At 41.2% G+C, this 21,611-nt stretch overlaps 1 protein-coding gene across 8 annotated transcripts in view; it reads left to right on the top strand.

The window, feature by feature from the left end:
* LOC137351571 (semaphorin-4E-like) overlaps positions 1-20,722 on the top strand; it is a 123,092-nt gene extending 102,370 nt beyond the window's left edge. For all 8 annotated transcript variants that reach the window (XM_068016119.1, XM_068016116.1, XM_068016115.1 and 5 more), the window contains 8 exons: positions 1,220-1,371; positions 4,386-4,561; positions 7,169-7,325; positions 8,540-8,762; positions 11,950-12,065; positions 12,175-12,341; positions 12,538-12,590; positions 14,407-20,722. In XM_068016119.1, the coding sequence (XP_067872220.1) occupies positions 1,220-1,371; positions 4,386-4,561; positions 7,169-7,325; positions 8,540-8,762; positions 11,950-12,065; positions 12,175-12,341; positions 12,538-12,590; positions 14,407-15,200 (1,838 nt within the window). In that variant the 3' untranslated portion in view covers positions 15,201-20,722. The remainder of the gene's footprint in view (positions 1-1,219; positions 1,372-4,385; positions 4,562-7,168; positions 7,326-8,539; positions 8,763-11,949; positions 12,066-12,174; positions 12,342-12,537; positions 12,591-14,406) is intronic.
* The last annotated feature ends 889 nt before the right edge of the window (positions 20,723-21,611 follow it).

Raw genomic sequence — 21,611 nt, 5'->3', positions numbered from 1 at the left:
TGCGTAAAGTTTGGTGTATTGTGTCAACTGAAATATTGAAGCCAGGGAATGTAATGTAAAACCCAGGGGAATTTTGTTCACTTTTTGTTTGTTTTTGTTTTCTTTTGTGCAGGTTAAGTCCTGATATCGATAAGCCTCTTAAGTCAGTTATACCTCTTTTTTAAAAAAACAACCCATTTCTGTTTGCTATTTTTGTGAATTAAGCGCTGGTTTAAAAGTTCTTGGTTATTAATGGCACTGTCAGTAAGTAAGACCACCTTGGATGCTCTGACTCAAAAAGCTGAAACATACAAGTACACCTTCTATCATCAAGGTGAGAGATATTGGTGCAAGTACAGCAAGATTCGATGCAGAGCAAGGCTGTCTATTGCACCAGTGTGCCTTAACCCCAAATACAGAGGGGTGCGCCCCTCCCTTTTTCCACATAATAGCCCCTCTGAATGAGATTAGTCACATTAGTGTTGTTAGGTTTAGTGCATTGGGTCCATATTTGGATTGAGGCTGCCCAAAATGTTTTCACATAGGACATTTACAGTTGTCAGACAGTGAACACCTTTATCTCATCAGTCTAGGCTAGATTTGAATCAAATATCTTACTGCTTGAGTACTCAAGGTTCAATTTTAATTGGTCCCTGGTTTACACATCAACTGCAGCTAAGGTGAGTGGGGACCAACTTGCAGTCTCCCAAACTGTTCAAAATCGTCCAGTAGCTGGTACATGAGAGTGACCCAATGATGTCTGTGCTAACCATCAGTTTTCTTTCCTGTGGGTAGGTACCTAGTCTCCATTTGCTATTTAACCCATGGCAATGCCGTGAGCGGGGAAATCAAATCTACCTCTCATTACATGGTCCGTTTGTTCGTAACTTTGGAAAATCACCTCTAAGACCATAAATTATATTAATATCGTTATATTTCATTCGTAAGACTCATGTTAACTATATTTTGGATTGAACCAGCAACTATAAGAAAAAAACTTAACCATTATGATCATAGGCTAATATTTGCCCAAGCTGTATAAATTAGTGCCATAAGACATTGTTTATAATGCTTTGACCCTTGTTTCAGCAAAATACTTTTCTCTTGCACCTTTGTTGCATCATTGTCTGCACAATATCACCAACTTAATAAGCAGACTCCAGATTTTCTTTGTGGTGCTGATCATTTTCTCTCTTAAATTGATCACTGCTGAATAAATATACTATTTTTTAAAAAACAGAACCTAATTTTGTTCATTTGGATGTGGTGCGAGAGAGTGAAGATACTGCTGATGGGGATGATGATAAGATCTACCTTTTCTTCAGTGAAACTGCTGTTGAGTTTGAATTCTACAATAAACTAGTAGTTTCGAGAATTGCTCGAGTATGTAAGGTAGGTGTTGACACTGGGTACTCTGCAAAATTCTGCAGTGGTTCAGTTTTGTTGCGATTAATAATGTGACAGGTGCTGTATGTTGTGAAGAACTGCAGCAAGCTCCATTCTGAACTTTCACCTCTGGGCACTAGGTTCAAATCCAGCCCAGACTGATGGGATTAAAGTGTCCTCTGTCAGCTGTAAATAAGAAATGAATTAGGGCAGTTTTAATTCAAATATGGATCCACAGCATTTAAACTGCTCCTAGTTTTTTTTTATTTCATTTCATGCGATGTGGTTGTTGCTGGCAAGGCCAGCATGCATTACGCATCCTTAGTCGTCCTTGAGAAGGTGGTGGTGAACTGCCTTCTTGAATCGCTGCAGTCCATCTGGTGTGGGTACACCCATCGTGCTGTTAGAGAGGGAGTTCCAGGATTTTGATCCAGCAACAGTGAAGGAACAGTGATATGGTTCCTAGTCTAGATGGTTTGTGACTTGGAGGGGAACTTGCAAATGGTGGTGTCCCCATACATCTGCTACCGTTGTTCTTCTCGGTGGTAGAGGTCGCAGGTTTGGAAGGTGCTATTAGAAGGAGGTGTGTGAGTTGCTGCAGTGCATCTTGTACATGGTACGCATTGCTATCACTGTGCATCACTGGTGGAGAGAGTGAATGCTTAAGGTGGTGGATGGGATGCTGATCAAGCGGGCTGCTTTATCCTGGATGGTGTCGAGCTTCTTGAGTGTTGTTGGAGCTGCACTCGTCCAGGCATATGGAGAGTATTCCATCACACTCCTGACTTGTGCCTTGTAGATGGTGGACAGGCTTTGGGAATCAGAAGGTGGGTTACTTGCCACAGAATTCCCAGCCTATGACCTGCTCGTATAGCTACAGTATTTAAGTCCAGTTCAGTTTCTGGTTAGTGGTAACCCCCAGGATGTTGACAGTGGGGAATTCAGCAATGGTAATGCCATTGAATGTCAAGGGGTGATGATTAGATTTTCTCTTATTGGAGATGGTCATTGCTCGGCACTTGTGTGGTGCGAATGTTACTTGCCAGTTATCAGTCCAAGCCTGAATGTTGTCCAGGTCTTGCTGTATGCGGGCACGCACTGCTTCAGTATCTGAGGAGTTGCGAATAGTACTGAATGTTGTACAATCATCAGCGATCATCCCCATTTCTGACCTTACGATGGAGGGTAGGTCATTGATGAAGCAGCTGAAGATGATTTGGCCTAGGACACTACCCTGAGGAACTCCTGCAGAGATGTCCTGGGATAGAGATAATTGACCTTCAACGACCACAGCCATCTTCCTTTTGTACTAGGCATGACTCCAACCAGTGGAGAGTTTTCCCCTGATTCCCATTGACTTCAGTTTGGCTAGGGCTCTTTGATGCCACACTCTGTCAAATGCTGCCTTGATATCAAGGACAATCACTATCACCTCACCTCTTGAACATTATTGCTACTAATCTCAGTCAGAGAGGCCATTATGTGGGGAAAAGGCACTCCTGTGGGGAGAGGGAACTCCTCTGTATTTAGAATGGAGACTATATTTTGGGTTTGGGTAAAGGAAACTTTATTCTGCATCTAATCTTGCTGTTTCTGATCTGATAGTTGATACTGATTGCTCAGTTCCCTACCATTAATATCCCTCTCACTAATTATACAAAATTCACTTTAAAAAAAACACAAAATACCTTTATCGTTGTTACATGTAGAGTGATTAAACTTTATAATTGTCTTGAATCTGCTCATTGCTCTTACTACATTTACTAGCAGTGCAAGTAATCTGAGAATAGGCTCACTGGGTGGGTGGGGAGGAAATGGTGGATGTGGTGGGTCTTGTGTCTCGAGAAGCCAACCTCCTGTTGCCAGTGATTAAGTAATGCTAGAAGTTGAAGTCATGAAGAAGCACATGCACTTTCCCACCCAACCAAAAGGGACTGAAGTGACTATATACGTTCCAAAAAAAAATGAACTGTTCCAACCACCCAGTAGATACTACTGGCCACTACAGATTGTTTTCAAGTTAATTGCATAGTTACATTAAACTAGATTATAAATGTGTGACTGAATTTACTTTTACCAAAACACAAAAGTGCTGAAAATGCATAGGAAGTCAGTCATCAGCTGAAATTTGACTAACGGTTAACATTTAGTTGGCACCCTTCATCAGAGTCAGTCTGCGTATCACCAAATCACACATTGGGTTGTATGTTTACCCATTGAACCCAACAGGGAGCTATTCAGATTTTTTAAAAAACAAGAACGGGGAAATCCTGGCCTTGCTATTAACCCCCCCACCCCCAATACAAGTGGCAGAGGGCTTGGGGTGTTTAAAAATTAAAAATTGGGAAACTCATCCTCAGCCTGTGGCTGTCACCATTTTTATGCCAGGAAGTTTGCACGGTATGCCTGTCTCCATCTTAGAAAGGTAGGACATTTCAATATCATTTAAATCAGGCTCTCACAGTGCAGTTGGGAAACCCGGCAGCGAAATGGAGGTGAGAGCTGGCAACTCTAGCAGCCCTCTGAACCGGCGAAAAGAAAAAGAAAGACTTGCATTTATACAGCACCTTTCATGACTTCAAGACATCCCTAAACGCTTTACAGCCACTGAAGTACCTTTTGAAGTGTGGTCAGTGTTGCAATGTAGGAAAGGAGCAGAAATGCTCCCTCAGCCCCTCAAGGAAGCCTTCAGCCTCACTTTTCTGATCGCGGCCTTTTCTCATTGCCCTGATTGACAATGCATTCCCCTACCCCTGCACCAAGCCCTGATCTCTCCTTCCTGTTTGCTGGGCTGTTTATTCTCCATTTCCTTCCCTATCCCCCGTCTCCCCCCCCCCCCCCCCCCCCGTCCCCCGTCCCCCCACCACCTACCACACTCAAATGTGAGTTACTTCACCAAGCACCCTCGGAAATACCATGGCAGAGATCCTGTAGTTGTACAGCTGGATGATTTACTACTACTGACGAAGGACACCTTAATCGGGTTTCTGCTGATGCTTGCCTATTCTTCTGTATTTCAGGGGGATCGAGGTGGCCAGCGGACACTCCAGAGAAAATGGACCACATTCCTGAAAGCCAGCCTAATGTGCTCTGCTCCTGACTTAAGCTTTCCATTTAACATCATTCAAGATGTCTTTGTACTGAGGACATCAAACTGGAGGAACAATATTTTCTATGCAGTTTTTACTCCGCAGTGGTAAGAATAAACAGAACTGCATACTTGCAAACCAAAGAAATGAAGTTGCCCAAGTTTGTGTAATCCTAGTTCTGTAATTGAAGTTTAATGCACCAGTTCCCCCAGTGGTTCCATTTCCTCAACAGATGTTCCTGCCTTTTTAACTTGTGTTTTGCAGACTAGACACTAGATATGATGCAGATGGTGATGCTGAACAGTTTGTTTTTCTTAATACTTCACAATAGCGACGTTGCAAATTGGCTGTACAGAACAATTTTGGCTTTTCTGACTTGGTGTCATCTACACAGTGTTATAAATGATTTGCTTTTTTAAAAAAATATTTTAGTGTCTCCTTTCCAGAAGGAGCCTCAGTCCTACAGGGGTATGATTCCATGGGGCCCTGGCAGTTTGCTGGTTCCTTGCCCAAATGCTTGTAATTTGTGTTGTAAGATTAAAACACTCAAGGCCGAATTTTGGAGTCGCAAAAGGTGGGAACGGAGGCATACAGGGCCTAAAAATACCAGTGCCACACAGCATGCTGGTTTCTTGGCACTGGCCATTTTGGCGAAGGCAGGTTCAAGGCCAGCAGGGCTACCCACCTCCACGCAGCGGGTAGCCAGTTAAGCTCATTAAAAGTCTTGTTAAGCCCACTTAAAGGAGGCCGACTAGAATTTTCCAGTCAGCTTCCAATTTCCTGAACCAACGGGGGGGACTGTTTTACTGCCTGGAAGCAGGCATCCAGTAGCAGGCCGATCTGGTGTGGGGGATTGCGGTGGGCAACACTCCATGCAGGCTTAGAGACCCTCCCTGCCTGCCTGGGTGAGGGTGCAGCCACAGGCTACCTTGTTGGGGGATTCCCCCCACCCCCCAACAATGGTGGCCTGGCTGCTGTATCTGTTTTTTAATTTAAGATTGATGAATGTTGGAGAGAGGGCGCCTCCATGCTGAAGCACTTTCTCAGTTACTTACCATCCCTTGCTGCTCCTCTCAAGCTGGAAGGCATCTGATTGGCCATCCAGCTTTGAGAGCCAGCCTGCCACCCTTAATTGATCAGAGAACCTGTCACCCTGGCAATTAAGGGGTACCTCCATGAAAGTCACAAATAGTGACTCTTTCCCCCCCGGGGGGTGGGTTCTGAATCCTGTTCCCCACCTCCAGAGTGAAAAATCCAGCCCACAGCATCAAAAGGCTATTCAACTACAAGGACATCACAACCAAGCTCAATCCTGTTCTCACCTAATATTCCCACACATGCATTTTCCATTTGGAGTCGCTGAATAGTCACTGTCAGGAATGCTGGATAATTTTATTTTCTCTCTATTCCCCTCCTCATGACTGCCCCATGGGCAGTAATGCTAATTGATTTCCCAAATGCTGGCCTGACCAAAGTTAGTTAAGTCAGTACAGATCAAGAATTGAATAAGAAATCTGCTGGTCTCCTTGGCTTTCTGTAAAAGAGATGCTCGGTCACTGGGGCATGTCAATGTTGGGTTTGTTAATGAGGTCAAGTGACATTCATTGTAAAGAAAGTGCTTACTGGTAATAACTGGTTCAGTGGGTTATGGTTCCATGAGTGCCGGTGCTGTCCAGTGCTTCCTCAAGTGGTTGTTCTTTATTAGTGAACTAAACAATGAACGTTGGCAGGCATCCTGACTATGGGGGGCATCACAATCAAATCAGATTCTGTCTTCACCTGATTTCTACACATGTACCTTTTCAGAATGGAATCCCCTGCTGATGGTTCTTTTTATTTTCCTCCTCCATACCCCAGGAGGGTTGAGTGCAATTGTAATGTCCCTATTATCACTGGCTGAGATCAGCTAAATCGGCACTATACAGGAATTCCAGCATTTTCTGATTTTCTTCCCTATTTCCAGCATCAGCAGTTTTTCCTTTTTTTCCCCTTGTTTTCTACCACATTTTTTAACAGCAGCAATATCTTTACTTCATTAATGTTTAATAGGCACACAGTGTTTATCCCTTCACCATCTATTTCAGTGAGGACCCAGTCAGGCTCAGCTGTGATGACCTTATCATACTTACACATGGAGGCAGTGCCACTGTGGTAAGGTACTAGAATGGTAGTTTCTAGACTCTCTGCCCCAGCAAGTGCCAGCACCTTTTGGAGAACTACAAAGAAAATTGGAGCGGAAACAATGGTGGTGGCCTGGCAGTGTTGCAGAATGAGAGGGCATCAGCTTTGCTCTGGGGTTCCCCAGAGATTCATTCCTGGCCTCAACTGAACTTTGAGAAGAGGATGGAATGGAAGCAAGGCATTAATCCACAGCAAGGATAGGAAGAAAAATCAGAGCTTGAATCTATTCAGGCCACCCTTCCTAGTGAATAGTTATCAAATAGCAGTGCTTTTTTATTTGTCCACTCTCTTGTTTGAGCAAATGTGTGACTTAGGTGGAGAAAAATAATTAGTTTTGTAACTATATAAATTAATTAATAACTTAAAATTAGATATAGTTCAGAATTACACATTTACAGGAATTTATGGAAGAAAAGGTAGGTGTTTTAAAATTTTAATACAGTATCAGCAATTGGGTAGTAATGGGAGAAAGGATAAAATAGAGGAAATATGTCCTATAATACAGCAGTAATTCAAAACTCTTATTTACATAGGGGAAAACAGGACATTTCTGCAGTTTGTGCCTTCAGTATGGCAAAAATTCAGGAAGTGTTCAATGAAGGGAAATACAAATCACCTGTGACAGTTGAACAGTCTCGCATCAAGTGGGTGATGTACAGTGGAACAGTCCCCATCCCTCGCCCAGGAGCTGTAAGTATTAAAACTTCCCTTTAAAATGTAATAAATATTCACAGTAACCTAGAGCTGTAGTACTTTTCTGTGCTTTCCAACTGTACTTTTTTCATTCCATCAGTAATGGTTTTGAGTTCACTGCAAGGTTGTTCAGATGACAAAATTGACTCAAGCTTTGAGCTATCATTTATGACTCATCGTGACCTATGGTTTCTTCCCCTCTTAAGTTTCCATTTTCTCTCAAGGTACTAAACCGTGCTGGGGCATAATTTCACAAGTGATGGAAACCTCCCAATGCTTTGCTTAACTGAGAGCCCTAAGTGTCGCATCATGAAGGCCAATCCAAGTTCTATCTTCATCTGAGATTCTCGTGCAAGCATGTTTCAGCAGGAGTTGCTAAATAGCTATCAGAAACTGCAGTTCTGGTAGTTTTATATCACCCCATTAATTCAGTTGAAATTAGTTACCTTTGGACACAGCAGAGGAACTTATTTTTGGTGGTGTGGAGTCCTCTATAATGTCCTGAAATAAAAGCTCCTCTTGATTCCCATATTATGACGACAGGTTTCAGTGAACTGTGTTGCCTACCCAGGGGATTTTCCAGATATGTGTTGGTAATTTGTAATATAAAATCTGAACTACGTAAAACATTTAGGCCCAAAAGAATGTAATAATTTTATAAGTGTATTTTGAACAATAATTATTTTAGCAGATTTTCCTAAGAATTCTAATTTATTAAGAATTTTAGCAAAGCTGTTTCTCAGATCACCTAAGCACTAAATGGGCCAAACTGTACAGACCAGGAAAGTTCCAGGTTTGATCACCAGTTCAGCAAAGGGACATTGCATTTGGCCCCCATGATAACTCCTGAACACTATCAGTAACTCCTAAGATGCAGCTCAAGTGTGTGATTATTGGGTGAGCTTAGGGTTTGTGCTCAGCTGTGATGGTTCCACAGTCAAGTAGCCTGCCAACATTCATTGTCTAGCCTCCTTTGTGAGGCATTGGAGCTCTGCTGGCACCTATGAAACTATCCTCTGGCTTGAAATAGTACCTTTGGGAGAGGAAGTAAGGAAACCGTGGAGGGAAAAAAAAGGAATGTATCTGACAATAGCAGATGTATCTCATTTTTAATGAATAAAGTTCAAAAATGTTATTTTCAGGAAATTCACTTTTCATAACATTTGAAGGTCCAGTTAACACACAATTTTCTTTCTCTCTTTTCCCCATAGTGCATCAACAATAATATCCATAAGAAGGGCTTCAAGACTTCTCTGGATCTGCCAGACAGAACACTCCAGTTTGTAAAGGATCATCCTTTGATGGATGATGTAGTAACCCCCATCAACAACCGACCAAAGTTAATAAAGCAGGGAATAAAGTACACCCAGCTTGCTGTAGACAGAGTTGTTGCTGCCAATCAGAAAGAATATGATGTAATTTTTCTAGGAACCGGTAAAATATTTTCTATGCAAGTATTTTCTGTCAAGAATCTCTGCTTTACATAATGTTAAATATGCACTACAGTTTTACTGTTCTATGATAGGATCACAAGAAAGGTTCACCACACTGAGGACCAGTCAGCTACTGAGAAAGTGAGACTTACAAAAGATGTGGAACTAGTTTACTAAGAAAATATATAGAATATTTAGACAAATACTTGCACTATGCCTAATACAACATCTATAGTAATGGATGGCTAACATTGAACCCCAAGGCAGTGACTTACAACACATCAAGTTGTGTTGGTTGAGCAGTTTAAATGTCATGAAATACCTGACATTAAGGAAGTAATTCAACTCATGGCTGGCTGTACTTATATCCACCAAGATGAGAAATATAAATGCTAGATATTTCCTAATTTTGGGCATCTATTTTAAGCATTGAGCACACCTGAGTCAGGCATAGAATGGTTTGAATGCAGATTAAAGCTCACTCTACACTGTCCAAGTGGTGTGCCCTTCCTTCAAATCCCACTGAACCAGTGTTAAACAGTCCAAATGTCCTTGTTCTCTTACTGTTAGTATTTTTTAAAATTTATTTTTTTATTTAGAGATACAGCACTGAAACAGGCCCTTCGGCCTACCAAGTCTGTGCCGACCAAGAACCACCCATTTATACTAACCTTACAGTAATCCCATATTCCCTACCACCTACCTACACTAGGGGCAATTTACAATGGCCAATTTACCTATCACCTGCAAGTCTTTGGCAGTGGGAGGAAACCGGAGCACCCGGCGAAAACCCACGCGGTCACAGGGAGAACTTGCAAACTCCGCACAGACAGTACCCAGAATTGAACCCGGGTCCCTGGAGCTGTGAGGCTGCGGTGCTAACCACTGCGCCACTGTGCCGCTAATTTTGTGTTGTGGACTCATTCAATTTTCATGGCATGTGTTTTTTGAGTTATTTTTGTGATTTTAGCTCCTTCCTTGCATTTAAGAAGGTGGGCATTTCACATGATGACATAAATTAACGCTGTTACTGGATGCCAGGAGATACTAGAGACCATCTAAACTTGATTCCCTCTGAATTTTCAAAGTGAGAATCTACAGGAGCTCAAGAGAGTTAGTCCTAACCTTCAGTCATCTCTGTTCCAAGGCATTAATTCTGGCACACAGCACTAACATGTCACCCAACTCTTTTCCTTGACTTTAAATGGAATCATTTACTTTTAATCTTCATTGAGCCAGTTTGAAATTCAAGGGAATATTGCGATTTTTAATCTAACAAAGTGCCATTTAATATTTTGGGTAAATATTAAGTAGTTGTTCAATATCACTTTGTTCCAATTCCATATGGAATTGGGTGCAAAATGACTTCACCAGATAAATATTTGTTCCTGAGGAAGAAAATGCAAGGGGTCTTTTGAATTATGTTTCAAATACATGCATCATCATACTCCACTTGTAGAATATTATTTGATAAGTCATAGTCATTACAGAACAGGAGGATATTTGGCCCATCAAATCAATGCTGTCTCTCTAGAGCAATCCAGTCAGTCCTATTCCCCAGCTCTATCCTGCAAGTGGTCCTACAAATTTATTTCCCTCAAGTGCCCATCTAATTTCCTTTTGAAACCATTGATCATTACCATTTCCACCACGCTCATAGGCAGCAAGTTCCAGGTCATTACCACTCACTGCATTAAAAAAAAAAGTTCTTCCTCACATCCTCGCTGCATCTCTTGCCTAAAGTCAAAGTGGTCAATAGTGTTTGGGATCGTGTACAAACTACTCTGTATTGTGGTCCAAATGGGAGCAGAATAAGTCCTTATATTTGTATCGTGGCACAGACTTTGTGATGCACCTTTTAGTCATTCTATAAGGTAACCCAAAAACTTTTGAAGTTAAATGAGTGGTGAAAATAATCTGTGTGATATTGATCTTTCCTGGGTGTGACAGACCCATAACTTCAGGCAAAAGTGGCGTTCTGAAACTAGTTTGCGATAGAATACATGGTTCAGTAGTGGAGTGCTATGGCAGGCCTCTTTTCCCCCCTCACGCCCCCCACCCCGGACTAGGAAGTGGGGAAATTGGCTAGGATCTCTGCTGCTAATTCTTATCAAGTGCTCTCCCCTTGGAAAATGCATACACACAAAAAAAAATGACTGATTCATCCTGCCTGTCCCATTAAGTTGTGATGTCTTATACTCACAATAAATACACTCCCATCCTACCAAGAAACCCATGTAATCTCCTAGAAGAGGTGAAAAGATAATAAAAACCCAGGCCAATTAGAGAAAAAAAATCTGGAAAATTTTTCTCCAAACCAGTTAGGCAATCAAAACTAGGCCTGGAAAGAACTCAGACACTGGTCAACGCTATACGTCACCTAACTCCTGTACAAGGTGATCTCTGACACAGCCAAAAACTGGTCTAGCTCTTGCTTGAAGAAGTTCAAAATCAACTACTTCCACACAAACTGGCAGCCTGTTCCAGAGGTCCACTATTCTCTGGGAAAGAAATCACCTCTTGACATCTAACATAGTTCTGGCTTCACATAACTTGAGATTGTGACCTCCCCAGTCCTCCCTAACCTATTGAGTTGAAACAATTTGTTGACACAAACATAACCTAATCCCTTCATCATCTTGTATATCTTGTATATCAAATCACTGTCCCCGCCCCCCAAGTATGCACTTCTCTAAAGTGTCGATGGATGAGAGCTGGCTTGTCTATGATGTGCTCTTTTTGTCACTGCCCAGGTTCACATGGGTAGAACTGTGGCTAGCAAGTTACTTGGAGGGCTTTAAGTCCTTGTACATCTTTAGTTGCTGCTTTCAGCAGAAGGGAGACTAGTGGAGAAAGATTTTGTAGGGGGGGATGGGTATTGGTGGGTGAGAAATTACCGTCGGGGACAAGTTTACTACATTGGGGCAGTGACTGAAAGGAAATTGGATTAATACCCAATCTAATTTCATGTAGATCTTTGTAGCAAGCAGAGAGAAGAAAGTTTCATCCCATCAGTGAAAGGACAGTTTCCTAGTTAACTACGCCACTCTAAATCCTCCTCTTTTGAGTTTAAAACAAAATCTAAAATTTTATTTGTGCCATTGAAGTGAATTAATTATCATAATTCTGGAAAATAGCATAAGCTATTCAAAATCTGCCCATCAAATAAGTTGTATGCTCTTTTTCAGATAGTGGATACCTGCACAAAGCCCTCAGCTTGAAGGGAGAAATGTTTATTATTGAGCAGGTGCAGATGTTCCTTTCTGCAGAACCAGTGCAAAACCTACAGCTTTCTCCACAAAGGGTAAAATGAGTCTAAAGTCAAATGTATTTTTCTTTTCTGAAATGTTTTGCTTTGAATGTGGATTTCATTATATAATGTTTCAATGTCAAAACTGTTATTTTTCTCCTAGGGTCAGTTATATGTTGGATCCCCATCACAGGTAGTACAAGTGCCTGTTGCTGTTTGCACTTCATATAGTAACTGTTGGGACTGTGTACTAGCTAGAGACCCTTACTGTGCGTGGGACAAAGCCACAAGCCAGTGTGTTGACATTTCAAACAAAAATACTGATGTGCTGTAAGTAAACCATGCAACAATATGGGTTATCTTTGAGGCAAATGTTTAAATTGCTGTGTCATCGTTTGGAAGAGAATAGTTGTTTACTGATGAGGCTAGGGGAGCTAAGCTGCAAAGTTTTGATTCATTTAGTTAGAGCATTACTTGCTGGCATGGTTTTTTACCCCATTATAATGTTTACTTTTACATCCTTTAGGAACTTGGTTCAGAATATAGAGAACGGAGACCCTTCAGAATGCCCCAGCCACGGTACGTTTCCTAATTATGGCTTCAATGCTGGGTTGTTCTTTTTTTTCCCCTTCTTCCCCCCCCCCCCCCCCCCCCACTCGCCTCCTCCCGCTCCCCCCTCCCAGATATTTTTCCTCAACAATTCAAACTTACTGATTTTATATATTGTCCCTATTTAATGCTGCTTATTTCACAAAATCGTACCTTTGATGAATGTAACTTCCTAAATACAGAATAACAGATGGTAATAGATGCATTCAACCTAAGGGGAAATTTTTGAAGGCCCCAGTTCCAGTGCAGAGCCTTGCTCAACAAAAATCAGGTATCTGCCCACTGTGCCTGGTTGATCTATGCGCTTGTCAACAAAGGTTCTGCAGGGCAGGATCAGAGCCTTTCATAATTCACCTTCATCTGTGGTTCTAAGTAAATCAGGACCACATACACATCCTTCATTCATTCCACAGCTCTGGGACATGTTAAAATACACCTCAACCTCATCAGAAGTCTATTTCTTGAAGCACAGTCTCTGTAGTGCAAGGCGATTGGGTAAAGAAACTAAGCAGCATTGAGGGGAAGTAAGAGGGCTGGTCAGCCTGCATTACTTTTCTAAAGTTCCTTTTTCAGAGTTGCAAAGGCCTGAGATAAATTTACCTGTACATACATTCTTTTCCAACAAATGGTGCAAGGGGAGGAAAATGAATTGTTGGGGAATAATTAACAAAAGAGTAAGGGGGGATGTGAATGAGATCAAAATAATGTAATTTGTGTAATGCAATTTAACCACTAAAAATGCAGATGAATTCATAAGTAAGCCTGCACGCAATCGTCCGACAAGTGACGGATGTGCTTGAACCTTTCTGTAGATGTAGATGCTTTGGAGAGGGTGCAGAGGAGGTTCACCAGGATGTTGCCTGGTATGGAGGGCGCTAGCTATGAAGAGAGGTTGAGTAGATTAGGATTATTTTCATTAGAAAGACGGAGGTTGAGGGGGGACCTGATTGAGGTGTACAAAATCATGAGAGGTATAGACAGGGTGGATAGCAAGAGGCTTTTTCCCTGAGTGGGGGATTCAATTACAGGGGGACACGAGTTCAAAGTGAAAGGGGAAAAGTTTAGGGGGGATATGCGTGGAAAGTTCTTTACACAGAGGGTGGTGGGTGCCTGGAACGCGTTGCCAGCGGAGGTGGTAGACGAGGGCACGATAGCGTCTTTTAAGATGTATCTAGACAGATACATGAATGGGCAGGAAGCAAAGAAATACAGACCCTTAGAAAATAGGCGACAGGTTTAGATAGAGGACCTGGATCGGCGCAGGCTTGGAGGGTCGAAGGGTCTGTTCCTGTGCTGTAATTTTCTTTGTTCTTTGTTCTTTGACTCGCTGAATGAACAGTACCATTTAGTTGTACCACTTTTCAACCTGTTTTTACCGACTGACCTCCATATGTTTCTAATGCCTTGGCTGCATCAGAAGAGCAAGTTAGATTGTTCCGTCTGTCGGCTGTCTCGAGTGCATTGAGCTGTTGGAAGAGGATTGCCAACGTCTAAAACCCAGCAAAAAAGTTGAGACACTATTAATGGCTTCAGTCCCCTTAGACTAAGGAAAGATAGAATCCTTTTAGGGTTCCTGCTGCAGATTGTTAACCAGTGGCCCCTGCTGGAAAGAGCACCTGTGCTGTATGCCACATTAAAATAGCCTGATGATGCTCACTGTTGAAGATTGCCCAAAAAATGCAAATTGGGCTAATGCCTATTAAACTGTACAGTAGTCTTTGATTTTTTTAAATTCCTGAGTATTTAAACAATGATAAAATTCCTAATGACACATTTTTTTGTTTAGAAAACGTTAAAACAGAAACCCGATTGATGATTCCTGGAAGCAACGTGGTGTTGGATTGCTATTCTACATCTAACTTGGCTCACATGCAATGGTTACTAAACAGAAGAGTGATTCCAGTAGCAGATTCAAAATACCTATACTTCAGTGATAGGCTGTTCATATTTAATGTTTCTGTGGCAGACGAAGGACAGTATGCCTGCCAGTCTGTTGAAACAGTGGCTGGAAAACCATTTGCGCAAGTCACAGCAAGATATCTCCTCCAGTCTGTGTATGGACCTGGCATAGGTCAACAGCCAATTCCAACTAAGGCACCTCCTGGTGCAAAGTCTGCAAATTCTATTGTGCCAAGCTCACCAGGCAATACTGTTCGCATGGGAAACTTGCCAATGACACAGAGTTACCTTCAGACTGAATTTACATTAAAGGGCTTCCTGGTACTCTTTGTCATGATGTTCATACTTCTCCTAGCATGGAACCTTTACAAAGGACATGTGCCAATGCCGTTGCGTCCATCTAGAAATGGAAACTCAAGGAGAACACCGTCATCTCTTCTGAACAACTCAGTGCAACAGTTGGAGGAGAAACCACCATCGCCTAAGGCCCCTCAATTACAGAGCACATTGAGCAATGTTGACCTCCCACTTACCAGTATTGCCAGTGAAAGTTCAATTGAGAAGAACAGCAATAATAACTCTATACCACTAGAAAATGCAAACTCCAGCTGTGCTAGGCCATTGTTTGTCCTTGATGAGTTAGAATATATTGATGTTGATCAGACTGAATCAAAAGCATGAGCCTAAGAAAAGGACACTGATGCTTGGGGAAATCCTCATGGTGTGAAAATACTGTGTGTGTGAGAGCAATCAGGTCATGCAATGGGACGTTTCACCACTCTCCCACCCTTTAAATTGCTCGTGGAAACCAAAACGCACATTTTTATGAAAGGAACTGCTTTATCTGGACTAATAGTAATATGGGAGAATAAGCTATGCATTCAGTAATAGACCATAACCATCAGAAATCCTATAAAAGGGTGTGGTAATCTACTTTATGTATATTTCTCCCCAGGAAGAGAGATAATGTTCCTTTTATCCCTTTATATTAAAAACCCTACAAGTTAAAAGTACTAAGGGTTTGTATTGGAAAGGTACTATAGGGTTAACTCAGTGGTCCAGCACTCCCAGCAAGGAAACCATAATTGAATGCACTGTGGGTTGGCAATAAGCGTAGAATGCCCTAATTCCCTGACCCACATTGCCTGAGTGTAGTTGTCCTCGGAGCATGGAATCACTGAATTTCCCCTTGTATGTGTTCTCGACAAGGAGCCACATGATACTTATGCTGCTGTGATTCAGTCTTACTCAGATTTTCTTTAATTTGTGTCCTTCCATGTAGTAGCGGAATATTTGCGTTACTAATGATTAACATTCATATTATCAAATCCACAGTGACCACATATTTGACGAGCTTTTTACTTTTATGATTGGCATTGGCGGAAACTATTTTAATGAAGAACATAATGATTTTTTTCTGTGCCTAATGATTCTTAAGTACATCAAGCCTATTGGATCAACCCTTTATTTTCCTGTCCTACCACTACATTCCTCAATCCTTTCTGACTTCTAATTGTTTCTTGTCATTTATTTATGCCACCCACTTCAATAGTCTTCCTTGTTAACCTTTTTCAAAACTCTATTACACTTTAGATGAAATTACTCTGCCTTTTTTGTATTCTCCTAACCTGTGTATTTTTGACACGTGTCCTCTGGTATTGAACCAGTCACTATGGTGCTGCAAACTCTATTGTTCATGAACAAAGCTACTGGAGATCCTAGAATAAACCCCAAAATTCCCTCAGGCACCACGATAGCTCAGACTGAGTTATAGAGGGCAAAGTGTCCATGACTCTTGCTGAATTACCTGGCATCAGCCAAGGTATTACAATCATCCATGCTTTTGGAGCGGCAGGACAGTGAGCCTTGGTTCCTGCTGCTGATTACTTTTCAAGGATTCCTGCTGGGAAGTACACATATGGTTATCAAGTAAGGACAGGATCAGGTTTGGTTGGGATTTCTCCTATGGTGAATAGTCACATTGTACTCTTGTCTACGCTCACGATTGAAGAATAGTTAGTCGGGCAGGGTACAGGAAAGAGACTGGAACTTTACCCCAGAGTGAGTCAGCACCTTCAGGAAGTAGGGGCAGAAAATAGGCAACCAAACCCCCCTTCCCGCATCTGAATACATCACTCAGTTTAACATAATTTACTCTATTTGCTCTGCTTTGCCAGTTTATAAACATAATCTCCCCAACTCTGATCCTACTGATCAGCTGTTTTACACTCTCATCAAGCCATTGCTTAACAGCATTGAAATTATAGACAAGACTTCCATTTGCAGAATAACCCAAAGTGTATCATGCTTTTACAGTCACCTTGCAGATTATTTTCATGAAACTGCAATAATATAGGCATGATCAAACAGCAGCTACCAAGTATTGCAGGGGATCAGTTTGCAAAAGAGATAATCTTGTCAAAAATGCAATGGTGTGAAATATTTAGAGTAGCAACCAACAAATTTTAAACCTTTTATTGCTTGGATAGGTGGGCCTGGCATGTTTTGCGGAAACCAGGAATAATAATATAATTTAGTTTTAAAAGTTTCCCTTTGTTTTTGTTCAAAGTTTTTAAAGAGAAAAGATCTGCAAAGTTTGATTGGGTAGCTTATTAGTTGGTTGTCCTTTTTGAGGTTTAACCTTAACTAATGCTGTCATTCACCTTTTTTTAAGCTCTAAAAATTCCTCACTTGAATCTGAGGTGGTGAAGCCTGATAGCCTTGGGGTTAAAATGTTCAATAGTCCGAATGTGTAGTCAGCGTTGACTGAGTTTCCATATCCTTCCGAGATTGATAGGGATGATAAAAGCAGCCAAGGTTCCCATGCCTGATTGTCATGCAGTGACCTGTGCTGGAAGTGGTGTCCCAACATAATCAATTAGCCTGCTCGCATCTCCTGCCAAGGCTCACACTGGAAGAATGGTCACTCTAGTGAGGTACTGGAATGCTGTTATGAAACTGTACCGTGAATCAGTACCCTCTAGGGAGGGGTAAAGTTGATTTTGGGGGTATGAAGGGTAGGAAATGGAGAGCAGGAAAATGTTGGTAGTGTGATTAAAAAACTTTGTGGGTGGTAAAAATACAAAGCCAAATACATACCTTGCACCTGAGCTGAGCAGCTTTTTCAATTTTAGTAAACTTCAGAGAATTTTTAAAAAAATCTTCCAACTATTTTAAATCTTAAACTTCCCATTACTATAGCAATTGAGACAGATTCTTCAGTGTTGCCCATGTCCTAATTCGCACGCAACAAGTTCCGTTCACCTATCACCAGTGTGCTCGCTGACCTATATTGGCTCCCAGTCCAGCAACATCCACCCATAGCCTCACCCCTCAATATCTCTATAACCTTCTCCAGCCTTATAACCCTCAAAGATATCTGCATTCCTCCAATTCTGACTTCTAGCAGTTCTCCATTTTTAATCATTCCATCATTGGTGACCATGCCTTCAGCTGCCAAGGCCCTAAGCTCTGGAATTACCTCTCTCCTCCTTTAAGAGACACTGCTTAAAACCTACCTCTTTGGCCAAGCTTTTGGTCATCTGTCCTGATTTTGCCTTATGTGGCTTGGTGTCAAATGTTGTTTGATATCACTCCTGTGAAGTGCCCTGTGTACCATGTTAAATGCAAGTTGCTGTTGTTGAGTCCTGAAAAATTGTATTGAAAATATATTTGAAATTGTTTTTTTTAAATACAGCTTTTTCATGTCTTTTCCCTGAAAGAGGACTGGCTGAGTGTGTCTAAGTTCACATTTATTATGCATGTTTCGACTGAGGTTTGTAGCACCATCTCTATCTAATAACTTCCATCTGACTGCTCTACACAAATTACTTATTGTACAGACAAATTTATATTTTTATACTTGAATTTTTTTGTGTTCTGGTTGTTTTATATGCTTGCATGTTGTACATAAATTTTTGTAAGAACTCTCTTTCCAGCACACGGTCATATATGTATCCTGTAAAACCACCAGAGGAGAATACTTGACATTAACTCCTCAGTTTTTTTTAAGGGTGAAAACGGCATTTCCCATTGAAGATTTATGACCCTGGCGATCTCTAGGACACTATATTGATTGTGTGTTCACAAAGGCAATGTTACTATTAATACGCCTTGGGCGCTATAAGTTACCCTACCCTCTCCACTTTTTACTCTTGGTAAACTTACTGCTGCATGTTTCCTCCTCCATTTTATGATTTTCTGGGTCGTGGGATGTTGACAGAGCTGGGATTCAGTGCTGCTCTTTTTTATTTTCTTGCTCTACAGTGAGAAGGTAAAGGAAGTGGATTAGGATGCAGCCCCAACATTCAATGTGCAGGTGGAAGGGAATTATCGAAATCGAGCCAACTGATCCTACAGGGTATTTTTCTCTCACTTCCTGTGAGGAAGAGTCTGGCCTGCGCTCGGTCACAGTGGCAGAATTGAAATCAGGAACTTTGCACTAATAATATTAGCTATAGCCACTGAACAGTGTTTGATCAGCCATGCTGAAGTATCACCATGAGTGGCTTTTGCGGTTGGAGTTCTGGCCCTTAACATTGTTAGTAAATAACAATACACCTTGCCTAAATGTTTCCCTTTGTTAACTGTTTCCTTCACATCTTTTCTGCATTGGTGAGTGGGAAGAAATCGAATGCTCCTACATTGTGGGGAATAATGCATCCCCCTTTATAATTTGGAATATTATAAATGGGTGGTCGTTTTAGCAATTACTGCACAGAACAGGCTGAATATGTTTTGGTGCTGCAGACAGGAATCAGTTTACATAGCCCGTCAAACAAGTGGGAGAATACCAGAAAATTTGCAGTACAATGTTAAATTACATGGAGGAAAATAACTCAAATTGTTGTTTTAAGGTTGGCCTTTAATTTTGTAGGTTTTTTGTGTGCTCATTTATTACAAAAAATGAAACACGCACACAATTTTTGTCATGCCTATAATCCTAACTGCATACATGTGCTTGGCATGAAAATTAAAAACCTAAATTTCTCCCCATGCTCAATCCGACGAAAATTTAGCCCTACGTTCATATCTCACTTTAGACTAATGAAACTTAGGGGGCACCTTGAATGCATTTTTTCAGATGAGATTGTGTTGTAATATTTTGCATCAATTTACTGTAGAAAACTACTATGTTGATGGGCATCAATGGGATCATTTATATCCACTCTTATTTATTTACAGAAGCTCTTCGTTTGGCTTAATGGGCAAATGCTCCTGCCTTGTATGGCACCAGGAGATCCCAGGTTCACTTCCCCTTGTATGTTGAGTTAGCTAATCCCAGCCAGAGATATAATTGGGCTCAGTATCCCTGCGGCCAGGGAAGTCAAAGAAAAATGAATTGGGGATCCTGTTCCTGATCCCTAATTAATGAGTTCCTGCTGGTGGGTGACAGGGTTGAGTTTGACTATGATGGCCTCCATTGTCAAAAAGCCAAGTCAATGAGCTCACACCAGAGGAGTGGCTACTTTGATGAAATACCAGAAAGAGGCTGATGCCTGTGGTATTGCAACCCAGCATGGAGTCAATTCAAGACAAGGAGGAGGCAGGGAGGAAAAATTGGATGGGACGAGGGGAAGTTGCAGATGTCAGCCTTGCTGTAATATCAAGAAAGAAATTGGTATACAAAAAGGATCTTTTGATTGTGGGCACAAGGCCACCAAGAAGGAATCACCATTGGAGTATTGGCCTCATGGTCTTTGTTGCATTTTCTTGACTCTGGTTGACTGACTTTCCACCAGAAACATTTTTGCATTGACATCTCTTTAAAAAAAAGTTCACTCTTTTTTATAAATGCTTTCATCAAAATGTTAGCAGTGTTTCAGATTAGCCTGTTTTCAATGTGCAGCTGACTCCTGTTTTTTTAAAAATTTGACTTGTTAAAGCTTTTTAAAACTATTTCAGTACCAAACTAATACAAAAAAAACTTCCAAAAATCTAATGAATATTTTAAAGTGGAATTGTAGAAACGTACAGAGCTACCTGAGATTTCTGAATGTGTAACATTTTTGGAATAAATACAAAATTTGTAATCTTTTTGCTGGAGAAATGCTACTGCCCTCAGTTAGTAACCAGTATATGCTTCCTCCATCAAACTCTATCAGATACTATTTACTAATCCAGTTTTAAAAAAGTGTTCTTTTATTTTAAATATGTTACCAAACACTATTGCAACATAATTCTTGTACAGAAATTGTGATTAAATGAGATTTTAAAGTTTTTTCCAGACGCTATTCTTTTTAACAGCCTTTCCAGACCTAAACGGGAACTACGGGGACGGTTCTATCCACTCATTTTGGTGGCAGTCCTGTCTATCTTAGTGATGGTCTTATCTATCTGGATGTAACTCACTTTGTCAAAATACCAAACTTTAATTGTTTCAGAGTTCTACTGCAGTTGTTATCGTGCGAAGTCCCAAGATGAAAAACTTCTTACAGCTCCATTTGTGGATAAAGTCACCTAATGGTGTCGCAGTGAGCCCCGTGGATTTCAGTCCATGCATAGGGCAGTAGTAAGGGCACGATAGTTGGTCTCAATAGCTGTTTGCTAGCCATAGGAAAAATTAATCAGGATCTTGTTCCTGAATGGTATCTGGTGACCCCTACTGGAAAGTCTATGTGTCTACACCATGTGAGAAAGCATTGGGTTCATCTATGCTGGCACAATTGTTTCTGAAAGAAGCCAATTAGGTTCTGATATGAAGAATGGCAAATCAGGCGAGGGAGGCTGTGGATCTGCATCCCTGCACGAGGCAGTGCCTTAATCTTTTTGAAATTGTTACGTGGGCTTAATATGAATCAGCAATGACGTTAATAATTTCAACAAAACTCGGAAGAGGAAGTCTATGGGTTGCCTTGGTTATTACTGTTTCAATGAAGCACATTTCAGCAAAATACGCCAGCTTCAGTATATTTTGGTTCAGAGGAAACATTGATACGTGAGCTCCGTTGCTAGTTCTGCCTCCTATACTTGATAAACGTGTCACGCAGGTCTCCAGATACCTGCATTAGAGGGTGTAAGGGCACAAATCAAACAAAAACATCTAAAGTTTTCAAAAATGTCAATTTACAGGAAAAAGAACAGCTTTCACCT

Source organism: Heterodontus francisci, chromosome 36 (genome assembly GCF_036365525.1).
Source record: "Heterodontus francisci isolate sHetFra1 chromosome 36, sHetFra1.hap1, whole genome shotgun sequence".
Classification (NCBI taxonomy): Eukaryota; Metazoa; Chordata; class Chondrichthyes; order Heterodontiformes; family Heterodontidae; genus Heterodontus; species Heterodontus francisci.
The sequence above is the reverse complement of the archived record's forward strand: the minus strand, read 5'-3'. Positions and strand labels throughout refer to the sequence as shown.